Raw genomic sequence first — 12,284 nt, forward strand, 5'->3', positions numbered from 1 at the left:
CTGTTAATATATATGTATTTTTATTATATATAATTGATAGACTATTAATATATAAATGCAATATAATATTTATTATATATATTATTAATATTTCATTAATATATAGGCTATAATAGTGGAGCATAAGCATAATCAGGAGCATAAGCTCAAATATAATATTATATAAAGATAAAATCATATTTCTATTTTATATTTATATTTTATATATAAAATATAAATTAATTTTAAAATAATATAATTTACAATAGACTATTAATATATTGTTTTAATATATAATGTATATTTATTATAATTATATATAATATTATTTATAGATTATAATATATAAAATATATTTATTATATATTATGTTATTAATATTTTAATTATATATAGGCTATAATAGTGGAGCATGAGCATAATCAGGAACATAAACTATAATATATCAATGTATTACATTATTAATATATGCAATATATATTATATTTAATAATATTGGTATATTTATAATATCTGATATATTATTATATTTTTATAATTATATATGATATTAATAATATTTTATTTATATATAGGCTATAATAGTGGAGCTCCTTGCTGTTCCCACAGGAGTGCTGTGGCTGTGGGATGCCATTGGCAGGGCTGGCAGATGGCACAGCTCTCCCTCTGGACACCTCCCGTGTCTCCTGGTGTAGCTCCCCGTGTGCCCTCACTGCTGGCACCTGGGGACGTGGCTGGGCGTTCACAAGGAGGCAGTGCCACCTGTGTCTGTCCCTGCCCGCTCCTCACCATCCCCACTTGTCCCCATTTGTCCCCATTTGTCCCCAGCCCGGTGACAGCGTCATGGTGGTGCCCACCTTACCTGACGAGGAAGCCAAGAAGCTCTTCCCCAAAGGAGTCTTCACCAAGGAGCTCCCGTCGGGCAAGAAGTACCTGCGCTACACCCCGCAGCCAGAGTGAGGGCTGTCTGTCCGTCTGTCCGTCCTGCTGGGATGCCAGAGCCTTCCTGAGCCCGGCTCCTGCCCCTCTGACACAGCCTGGCACCGTCACGCTGCTGGTGCGGTACTAAACCAGCCCTGCTGTCCCTTCCACCCCCAGAGCTAACCCCGGCTGCTTTCCTGCCCGGCAAGGACGAGATGAGCGGAGCACTGGGGACTCTGGGGCTCCTGCTCTGGTGTCTGTCCCGTGTGGTCCCAGCCAAGCTTCTCCCAGGGGTGTGCTGAGAAGGGGTGTCCTGCTGGGACAGGGAGCTTTGGGGGCTCCAAGCTGCTGGGTGCCTCTCAGAGCAGCCATCTAACCTTTGGTCCCATGAGTAGGGGAGGAGCTGCAGAGCCAGATCTCTCACTTCTTAACTGCTTTCTCATCTCTTGCTGGAAGGTGATTTGTTTTCAGGTTTTGTGGAAGAGGGAATCGAGCAAATAAACTGACCTTCAGTACTACCTGCAGTGTCCCTTGTCTGTCTCTGCTGGCCCCCAGGGCACCCTGCAGCATTTTCTGTGTTCCCTGTGGCCACGCAGCTGGGATTTGTGCCCAGGCTCTGGAGGGGGGTGGCAGCAGCACAGGCTGCCCTTGTTCTTGCTCTGCAAGGAAGGCATTTTGGAAAGACAGGTTGTGCCAGGGCACACAGTCTCAGACAAAGCACTTGTGCTTCCCCTGCTGGGAAGGAAGAATGTGCCTCAGCCTGGCCTGCCCTTGGCTGCTGGGTCCAGGCTCCTTCCCTGCTCCTAGGGCATGAGCAGGCAGGACAGGAGCACTGCAAACTCCTGCCTGCTCTCCCACAGCTCCATCGCAGGGATTTGTCAAGAGATGAGCAATGTTTTAATATAACAGTAGGGAAGAAAGCTCATGAATAGCTCAGAGGGTGGCTGCCAGCATCCCTCAATGCCCAGCACAGCCAGCAACGCTCAAAAGGAGCAGCTGTTAAATAAATCAATTGTCTTGGGGCACAAATGTACCCCCCCAACAAGTGGGAGGTTTGATGTTCAAGGTGAGCAATGCACCAGATTCAGTGAGATCCCCCCTCCACACTAAACCTCAGGCAGCACCCACAACCCTCTTTCATTACCCCTCCCCCCCCCATAAAAAGGGGGTTTATTAATTTTTAATTGCCTTCAGGAACTATAATACAACAATATTCACTATGCAGTGAATATTGGTGTATTTCCCCAAATGGCTTTTAAATGAACCTTTGTTATGAAACTCCATATTATTCCCATGTATTATTTTGACTGGAAGACAGGAACAGTTGGTCTCTGGGCTGACTTTTGTTCTCACTCTTGCACTCTGCAAGAAAGGGCAGGAGGAATCTACAATTTCCAAAGGGAAACATCTTTTATTCTGTGTAGCTTTCCTAGTTCCTGTGGCTGAGCTGCATAAACTCCTGGTTTTCTTGCTGTTCACTCACTTTGATCTGGTTTCCTAAGGGAAAAAGGAACATCTGCCCACTCCAAGCTTTCCAGTTTTCTGGAAGCTTGAGGACACAGCCCCATGGCAACCTTTGTGCAAAGAGCCTGCTCAGAGCATCCCCCAGGGAAGGGAACTGCAGGGCCAGCACAACCTCTCTGGGCCACCACAGAAGCCACCTGCAAGTCGGGACAAAGTGGAACAAATCCTGTCACCAGACCCAAGGGCTGAAAGCCAGCAGGGACAGCCACTGGTGCCATTGCTGAGGCAGGCAGGGGCTGACTGAAATTCCATGAATTCCCATCTGTTCCAAGTGCTGCCATGGCCCCAGAGGTACAAACCAGAGAGACTCAAGCAAACACAAGGTTTGGCTCCAGTACAGGTCGAGTAGTTTTCTTTTAATCCCAGAGAAGTGAAATGCAACATTTTTCCAGTTGGTAATAACATCCAGAGACAGAAGTCCAAGCCCCCTACTCGGTAAAGTCATTTGTGTTTAAGGCACTCTGCAAAACCAGCTTTCCTCTCTCTCTGATTTTCCCCACGCGGCAGCAGAATACCTGGTTTGGTCTGTTCTCCGTAGTGACATTCATCCATCCTGGCTCCTCCCGCCCTCTCCGGGAACTGGAGACAGCAAATCCAGCGGGAGGAGCACCAGGAGGCCGGGTCAGTAAACAGGGATGGGCACGGGAGGGAGCACCAAGGGGACTCCCAGCTTCTGCAGGGAGGGAGGGGGCGAGCACCGGCTGCCCTCCCTGCAGGCACCGGTGTGGCTCCCCTTCCTTTCTCTCCCTCACAAAAAGGGGATGGGAGCGTGGGGACCCACGAGCATCCCTCCCCAGAGGTGCTCCCAGCAGCACCCCAAAATGCAGGAGGCTGGGTGTGGGGGAGACCCAGCTGCCCCCACTGTGCAGCAGAAATTACCACCCCACCCCAACCCCCCCCAAACGACTTCCAGTTGTCAATAAATAGCAATAAATAACTTAAATAAATAAATAAATAGATAAATAAATAAGTGACCCGAGGATGGGAAGGAGGGGAAGGGGCACCCCGAGGCTCAGGGCTCCCGGGAGCGTGGGCATTTCCATGAGCTGCCCCTCCCTGAGATAACGGGGTGCTGGTGGGGAAGGGGGGCACAGAAAAAGCATCCCATGTGGTGAAGCCCAGGGGTCTGAGTGCTCACCCAGCCACAGGGAATGAGCCAAACTCAGACTGGAACATGGGAGCTCTCCCTCACCACCTTCCCTTGAGCACCACCAGCCCCAGAGCTCCACCTCCACCCAGGTGTGAACACGCACCCGCGCAAAATGCCCGCACATTTCTGTAAACGCTGTTTGCACGTGTTTCTTTGCAAACAATTTTCGCAAACTTTTTCCTCTTCCCCTTTCTTTTTTAACGGGGAAATGCCCACAAAGACAACCCACGCACCAAACCGAGTTAAGTGCATCAAATGCAGCTGTCAGAGGAGCGGGAATGGAAGCCTGGCAGAAGCCTGGAGAGATGAACACAGGCATGGCCCCGGGGCTCAGCCAACACCTGCCTGCAGGCTGGGGCAGCCCTCGGGGGTCAGGCACACGGCTACAGCCAGGCACGGAGCCTGACCCTGGCACCAGGATGTTGCAGACATTCATGGACAGAAATTCAGCTGCTGCTGTCTCAGTAGCCACGTGCCAAGGCTCAGACTGGCCAGCAAGTCCCAAAAGGCGGCAGTGAATTCAACAGCATCCCTGCAGCGGTGTCCCCACTGTCCCAGACAACTGGAGCCACAGCAGCTCCCTGGGCTGACAGCAGCATGCAGCCATTTCCCGTGGGTTTTGGGGAGCTGGCTCACACAGCCTCTGGACACAGCATCCTCTCCCAGCAGGAAGCCCACCTCGGAGCTACCCGTTTGTTGGGGAACCCCTTCCTCTGGCATTTTAACTCTGATGCTGCCAGAGATGTTTCTGTCCCCTCCCCGGATCAAAAGTATATACCTGCCTTACTTCAAACCAAAAGGTACTTACCCCTCCTCCCCCAGTCCTTAAGGAAAATTGAAATTCAAGTTTCTAACCCCTCTCCACACACACTTTTTGAGAAACAAAACATCAGCGATGGCAAAAGCCACCATCGGTCCCACACCAGGACAAAACCACAGGCTCACAAGAGCAGGACATTTTCTCACACCAGCAAGCTCCCTGTGGGAGCTCTGCTGCAGAAAACACAGCAAACCAAAGCTCAAAGCCCTCTCTCCCTCCAAACCTGCCCCACAGCAAGGCTGTAGCCCCTGCAAAACCCCGACATAGGCACAGAAAGCAGCAGGTTCCCAGCCCAGAGTGGGGCCGGGAGGGAGGAGCAGGAGCGCTGGCCCCGGCACAGGGAAATGCTGCACCAGGGCGACAAAAGGAAACGCTCCCGGATGAAAAATAAATAAAGAACTGGATCAGCAGCAAACACTACTGAGGGCAATAAATAGCACGGGGATTTCACAGGGATTTTTGGTCTAAGATGCCTCGGGAGCCCCTGTGCAGGCGGGGCCCGGGGTGCACGAAGTGTCACCCAGCGCTCCTCCCCAGGAGCCAGTGGGATATGGGACCTTCCCAGCAGGAATGACCGGCATCCCCAGGGCGGCACAATCCCCCCGCAGTGTGGAGAAGGCAGGGCTGCGAGCTGGAGGAGCTGCAGGGCTCGTGCTGGGGAGGACAGAGCAAAGAAAGCAGCAACAGCTGTAAACCACCTGCTCAGGAGCGATGGAGCACCCAGAGCAGCAGCAGCACAGCCATGGTTTATGCCTCTGCTGCAGCTCCAGGGTGAGATCCTGGGAACTGCCAGCTGCATCCCACAGCACCGTGCTGCCCCGTGGACCAGCCGATGCCAGCCACCCAGGCAGCAAGGAGTGAGGAGAAAGGCAAATAAATCCCCCCTGTAGCCCCTCCCAAGCATGGCAGCAGCAGGAGACAGCCCCCAGGCAGCACATTCACCTCCTCCTGCCCTGAACAGCTTCCACTCACATCCCTGCCTTCCACAGAGCTTGGGGAGTTACCACAAGGAGTGCTGTCCCCTGCACTGGTGGCCCAGCCAGTAGCCACCCTGCTCCGTGGGTGGCTGGGGAAGAGGTCTCCGTGTGAGCCAGCATTTGCGTGGAAAATGAGCGATGCAACCTCTAGTGAGGGAGCGGGGTCTGCAGTGAAGCAAAGCGAGTCCAGGGGTACCTCTGAGCTGGTTTGGGTACCACACACACCCAGAGCACCTGGGCTGGGAGAACGGCACCGCTCCCGATTTCTCACTCAGCTGAGACACGGTTCTGCTTCCGTGAGAGAAGGGTCAGCGCGACTTGGGAGGAGGGGGAGGCTGAGGAACTGCAAAGACTTACTGCACCTTAAACCAAAGGACATCTAACCTGCCCTTAGACCTCACTCCAAGACAGAAAAGAGCTATGGCATCTCCTACACTCACAACTACTCCAAACACACCCAGACGCATGCAAAACGTGTCCCGCTCCCCCCTGGGCTGCGGAAAACCCCTCCCGGGCGGTGGCACCGGGCTCTGCTCTGCCCGCTCCCGCCCGGTGCCAGCGGGCAGGCGAGGGGTGGATCATCCATCTGAAATGCATAGGTATGGACATGGCAGGGAACAGCAGGCACAGCCTCCGCTTCTCCCTCTGGCTGGGTGGGAAGCAGCGTTTGCCACAGGCACGGTTCAACCACACTCGTGCTCCTCGCGCTGCCCCGCAAGGAAAGATGAGTCCTTTATGTCAGACAGCCTCTGTGCCAGCTGCAAGTACTCGATTCTGCTTCCTGGGAAATCCTCCAGCTCAGCAAACCTTCTTCTGCGTCCTCGTGCCAGCCAGGCTCTATTTCTGACCGAGGAGGAGCCACGTTTGCAACCACAACAACAAAGGCAGGAGAAGCCGAGAGATCTGCTTTGGCTCGCAAACCCTGTTCGTCTGCAGCGGGCTGGGGGCACCCAGGTCCTCACCTGCACGCCCTACTTGGGGGGTATCACCACTATGGGCTGCCCTCGCTTGGGTCTCCACATGAGGACCTGGGCATCGTTGGCGTTGGGCTTCACTAGTGCGTTTGGTGGGATGGGCTCCATCCTGCTGAGGATCCGCGGCTGCTCCTGCTGAGTCCTGCCCACCAGCCGCGCCCGCTGCCCCAGCAGCTGCATGGGGTCCACCTCAATGTCCACTCGCATCCTCCACTTTATAGTCTGCAAGATGATCTTCTCCTTGGTGGTCGTGTTCATGGCCACGAGCCACGTGGTAAAGCTCTGGTCCCTTTTAATCCTGGTCAGCAGGGGCACGTTGCTGTTGCTCACGGGGACGGCCCACGTCACGCTGGGGTAGAAATTGTCGTTCATGCTCACCGAGAACCTGGAGATCTTGTTGGTGGGCCCGACCAGGGTGACGGTTTCTGTGGTGTTTCCATACCAGGGGTAGCTCACCCCATCCGAATCGCTGATGGCTTTTACTCGTCCTTCTCGCAGGTCGGGCAGCTCCCAGCTTGACCTAGTGAAGAGGAAGAGGAAGATGAGAGGAGAAATGGCAGCAAGAGTGCCTGGTGAGGGATGGGGAAGCCAGCAGCACAGGGACCCTCTGCCTGCCTGCAGAAAACTCTCAGGGACAACCTGAAGAACAAATTCAGCTTCAGCTCCTTTACTGAAACTCACACGTCCAGCTCAAGCCTTTGCTCTGCCAACACAATGCCATGTTAATTAACTTGCAATTAAACTGACTGGGCCAAAACTCACTGTTGAGTCTCTTTGGGGTCACTATCTCCTAAATCAGCTCCTGTGCTGGAGGACAGCCGGGGTTACAGCAGCACCCAGTGCCGGGGTTACAGCTCCTGGTGCCGGGGTTCCAGCAGCTCCCAATACCGGGGTTACAACACCCAGTGCCGGGGTTACAGCAGCACCCAGTGCCGGGGTTGCAGCTCCCGGTGCCGGGGTTACAGCAGCTCCCAATACCGGGGTTACAGCACCCAGTGCCGGGGTTACAGCACCCAGTGCCGGGGTTACAGCTCCCAGTGCCGGGGTTACAGCAGCACCCAGTGCCGGGGTTACAGCTCCCAATACCGGGGTTACAGCACCCAGTGCCGGGGTTACAGCTCCCAGTGCCGGGGTTACAGCTCCCAGTGCCGGGGTTACAGCACCCAGTGCCGGGGTTACAGCTCCCGGTGCGTGCGGGCGGAGCAGGGCAGGTGCCCGCTCCGGGCAGCCCCCGCCGTTCCCATGCCGGGCCCGCCCGGAGCCCCGTGCCCCCACAGCCGTCTCCCCGTGCCCGCCCGCGGTGCTCACACGCCGAGGTCGCTGTAGGTGTTGTAGAACTCCATGTGGTTGCAGGCCTGGATCCAGCCCACCACCCAGGTGTGCCGCCGGGCGATAGGCGGCATGAGGACGCGGGCGGAGGCGCGGAAGTAGGGCGTGCGGTACCGCAGCACCACCGGCGAGCTCTCCTCGATGGCCGTGGCCGCCGGCTCGATGGTGGCCGACACGTCCGACACCACGATCTGCTCGCGGCGCACCCGCGCCTTGCAGGCCACGCTCTGCAGGCACCCCATGGCCGCGGCCGAGCCGCCGTCACCGCGGGCCCGGGGGGGCGGCCGGTCCCGCCGCCGCCCGCCCGCCGCGCATCGCCGCCCGCCGCACGGCGCCCGCACCGGCGCCGGCAGGGCGAAGGCGCCGCCGCGTCTCTTCCGGCCCTCGCCGGCCGCCGTACGCCGGCCGGGGCGGGCACGTGCGCGCCGGTGGGAGGGGCGCGCCGCGCGCGCCACGGGCGGAAGCGGAACAGGAAGCGGAAGCGGCGCCGGGGCCGCCCGGTACCGGGGGAGGCGCGGGCGCGCCGCTCCCGCCGCGTCCTTGGGGACGCTCCGAGAGCGGCGAGAGCGGGGGATAACGGGCAGGGCGCGGGGAGGGGGAGAGGGAAGCGGCCCCGGGCAGGGTGACATGCTGGGTCCCGAGCGGGCCTGGCAGCGGGTGACCGGCGCCCGGCTCCCGCAGGCCGCCTCCCGTCGCCATGCCGAGCCCCCGGAGCAGCCGCGAGCGACGCGCCGGCAGCGGCGGCCGCCTGGAGTTCCTGTCGCTGAGCCAGCGCGGGCCCGCCGCCCCCGACAGCCCCTCCCGGCGCAGGGAGCCCGGCGGCGGCGCGGCCGCCCCGCTGCCCGAGGAGGACTGCATGAAGCTCAACCCGTCCTTCGTGGGCATCGCCCTCAGCTCCCTGCTCGCCATCGACCTCTGGGCCTCCAAGCGCCTGGGGGTGTGCGCCGGAGAGGGCTCGGCCTGGGGCAGCGCCCGGCCCCTGATGAAGGTGATCGAGGTGTCGGGCCACGGCATCCCCTGGCTGCTCGGCACCTGCTACGGGCTCTGCCAGAGTGACAGCTCGGCCGCCAGGGAGGTGCTGCTCAACCTGCTCTTCGGTGAGGCGGGGGGCGGCGGAGGGGGGACCCCAGGGACGCGGCAGAGCTGGCTGAGCCGAAGCCTCGAGAGCAGCAGCTGGTTTTGAGCAGCCTGTGAAGGCTCATCTCGGTGCCTGCCAGCAAAGAGAGTGACCCTGCGGCTTCAGGGCGTGGTGGCAGCAGCGCGACTCGTCTGTCACAGCTGCCAGCACGCACTGGGAAACTCCCGACAGCTAAACTGCTCCTGCGGTTACAAAATGCTCTCGGGGCTGAAGCCTCTTGGCTCCTGCAGCTTGTCACAGCAGCGCACTCCAGGTGCAGCTGCCTGGTGTTGAGACACCAGCCCTTTCCCTGAAAAGCTGCTCTGGCACACACACGTTTGCCCTGGGCTCCCTGCAGGCAGGGCCTTGGTGGATTGTTCTGTGCCAGCCGGTGAGGAAACTTGGTTTAAAGCACGAATTTTAATCCTGCGTGATGTAGCGTTTCACACACACAGAGCACCCTAGGTATATTTAAGAAAATTCTTTTTTGCTTATTTAGAAACTGTAATAGCTCCAGAGCACCAGACCTTCTGAGATTCCTTGTTGTTACTGTTGTATTAAGTTGCAAATAATTAGGATCTCACACTTAGAATTTTAATTGAAATTTGCTTGGTGGGAAACATAGGTTTATGCAACTTTCTCATCTAACAGCACATGGTTAAATGAACAGAGCTGTGGGAAGGGACCTGGATGCTTCCAGCCCAACCTCTACTCCAGGGATATCTCTCCCAGCACGTTGTCCAGCCCTCAGTGCTCTGGGCCAGAGCCCCCCATCTCCCTGGGGATCTGCCCCAGGGCTGCAGCACCCATGTGGGGAAGGAGGATTCCCTCAGAAAAAGCAGTTGATCTAATTTTACATGTGGAAAAAAAAAAAATAAAGAAAATTTGCTCTTAAATGATTAACCGAAGGAAATGGACTGAAGCGACCGAAATATTTGGTGTGCAGAAATGAGTCTTAGGACAAACAGAAGTTGGTCTTTTACATAACATCCCTGGAATAAGTAGCCCTGGCTGTGAGTGCTAAGCTGAGCTAACAGGGATGAAGAAAGCAACCTCTGCCCTACATGAGAAGCTGCTTTTGCCAAATCCTGGCTTGAACACTTTGACAGGTACTTTGGTTATTCTATCACAACAGCCTTTAGCTCTCAAGGGGCCAGCCACCGTAAATTATCCTTTATTCATCTCTTGAGAACCAAAGCGTGGTTAACTTTTCCTCCAGGAACAGGGAGAAGCCAGACCCAGGAGCCCTGGCACCACACCAACTCTGAGCATTTCCCACTGACCTGTGCTGGACTGGAGTGGGTTGATCATTCACCCAGTCAGTTTGACCCTGTTCACCAGGGCAGACAAGCCAGTGCAGAGTCAGCACTGCCAGGAGGAGAGCTGTGGGACTTAATGCCTCTGCTGCTTTCAGATTAAGGAGCAGATTGAGCCACGAGTCACGGCAAGATCAGATTTTGCAGGAGAGAGAGGCCCTGGGATGCAGGCTGGGCAGAGCCCTGTCACCTGTGGCAGGCCAAGATCTGCTGGTGCAGGAGGGGTGTGTGCAGAGGAGTAGAGCTTGGGGTTGTGCTCATTCTGCTGCAGAAGGCCAAGAGCAGCTGTGTGCTGTGCTGTCCCTGCCTGGACATGCCTCAGCCATGGGGAAAAACATCACCTTCAGGCAGGTGACAGCCGAGTCCTCCCTAAGCTGATGTTCTGCTTTCAGTAACCCCCTGTTCCTGTCTCTCCCAGCGCTGCTGCTGGACCTGGTGATGGTGGCGGTGGTGAAGGGGCTTGTCAAGCGGCCGCGGCCCACGCACAACAAGATGGACATGTTCGTCACCATCTCGGTGGACAAGTACTCCTTCCCCTCGGGCCACGCCACCAGGGCTGCTCTCGTCTGCCGCTTCATCCTGCGCCACCTGGTCCTGGCCGTCCCGCTGCGGGTGCTCGTGGTGCTCTGGGCTCTCATCGTCAGCATCTCCCGGGTCATGCTGGGCAGGCACAACATGACGGACGTGCTCTTCGGGCTGCTGCTGGGCTACGCGCTGTACGGCGTGGTGGAGCACTGCTGGCTGTCCCCAGCCACTGCGCCCGCCCTCTTCGCGCTCTGGAGCCACTGAGCGACCGCTGGCATTGGCACAAAGCACAGGCCATGTGCTGGTGTTCTGAGCACGCACGGGGAGGGGATTCTGGAACTTGAACTGGCATCCTAAACCCCATTGTTCTGGCCAAGACTCGTACATGAGCTGTGCTGCAGGCTCCAGGGCCTGCGCTCAGCTGTCTGGTGCTGTCCTGCCCTCCTGCTGGGCTGTCGGGCACGGTCTGCGCTGACGGTTCTCTGGTGACCAAAAGCGGTCTCTGCAGAGCCTGGGGAGGGCTCAGCACACCCATCCGGCAGCTCACTGCTACTACTGTGAATCTGCATGCTCTCGCTGGGCAGCTGCACTAGCCCATGGTGTATGTGGTAGCTGTGACTGCAGAGGTTTCTCTACAATCACCCCTGTATCTGTATCCTATAAATACACTGATCATGCTGCTGTCATAAGCATACCCTGCACAGCCTGCTCTACAGCACCTGCCTGCAGGGGACCCACGGGGGTCTCTCCTCAGGGTTGGAAAGAGCTTTGCCTCCCTAAGCAATCTCTTCCTTATTGCTCTCAATTTAAGTGCTGCACTAAGGCTAGATGTCCAGCACATGGCTCCCAGAGCCATGGGGAAAGGATAGTGGCACTGAAAGGTTTATCATCCAGTGGGCAACGGGGGAAGCAGTTCCCAGCAGCAGCCTGCTCCTGAAGCTCTTGTCCAGAACTTCCCAGTTCCATTTTCGCTCCACATGGTTTTCAGTTTCTCAGGGGGTACAATGCATTCACAGCAATTCCTGATTGATAGCATATTCCAGGCTGCAGAGAGAGTCCTGCAGAGCCAGCCCCTTTCCAGAGCCCAGAAATACACCCAGCCCCAGCTCTGAGCCTTGCCTGCACTTCCTGCAGCAAGAGGCCCCGGCTCTGCCAACCACTGCTACAGCTGCCTGTGCTCCAGGCAGGCTGGCTCTCCTCCCCTGGCACCACTGGCAGCCTGTTTTTCACAGAGCAGCCTGTTTTTCACAGAGGACTGCTGGTCCTTGGCAGGAGGGGACCACGAGGAGCCTCTATAATGAGCTGGGGCCGAGACTGAGCCAGAAAGCTGTAGAACACACTTCATCAGGGACCACAGCCAGGCAGGGAGTGAGGGCTCTAGACTGAGCTCAAATCATCAGCTTCAGCAGTGCTCCTGGCATGTGCGTAGAGGGATTGGTGAGGTGAGGCTCTTTGTGGTCATTGAGGTCTGTCAGTGCACTCAGGCCCTGGAAAGCAGTGTTCTCCTGGGTGGAGTGTGCAGGAGCAGCCTGATGGCTGCTGGTACGAGCACCCAGTCACTGTCAGTTGTACAGGGGCTGAAATGAAGTGCTTGACATGACAGGGTTTCCCTGAAGCTGAGCCCTGACCCACTGACAGGGTGAAGCTTCCTG

The 12,284-nt window shown here is 56.6% G+C and overlaps 2 protein-coding genes across 2 annotated transcripts; one reads left to right on the plus strand and one right to left on the minus strand.

Annotated features, from left to right (window-relative positions):
• Positions 1 to 2,748: 2,748 nt before the first annotated feature.
• Positions 2,749 to 7,992, minus strand: FAM78B (family with sequence similarity 78 member B). Its single transcript, XM_058842620.1, has 2 exons — positions 7,654 to 7,992; positions 2,749 to 6,865 (listed from the first exon to the last, which is right to left on the minus strand). The coding sequence occupies exons 1-2, from the start codon at positions 7,914 to 7,916 to the stop codon at positions 6,343 to 6,345; spliced, it is 786 nt and encodes a 261-aa protein (XP_058698603.1). The 5' UTR covers positions 7,917 to 7,992; the 3' UTR covers positions 2,749 to 6,342.
• Positions 7,993 to 8,128: 136 nt separating this feature from the next.
• PLPP6 (phospholipid phosphatase 6) lies at positions 8,129 to 11,326 on the plus strand. Its single transcript, XM_058842621.1, has 2 exons — positions 8,129 to 8,771; positions 10,526 to 11,326. Exons 1-2 carry the CDS (start codon positions 8,372 to 8,374, stop codon positions 10,894 to 10,896), a joined length of 771 nt encoding a protein of 256 aa, XP_058698604.1. The 5' UTR covers positions 8,129 to 8,371; the 3' UTR covers positions 10,897 to 11,326.
• The last annotated feature ends 958 nt before the right edge of the window (positions 11,327 to 12,284 follow it).

This window comes from Poecile atricapillus, chromosome 7 (assembly GCF_030490865.1).
Source record: "Poecile atricapillus isolate bPoeAtr1 chromosome 7, bPoeAtr1.hap1, whole genome shotgun sequence".
In the NCBI taxonomy this organism is placed as follows: Eukaryota; Metazoa; Chordata; class Aves; order Passeriformes; family Paridae; genus Poecile; species Poecile atricapillus.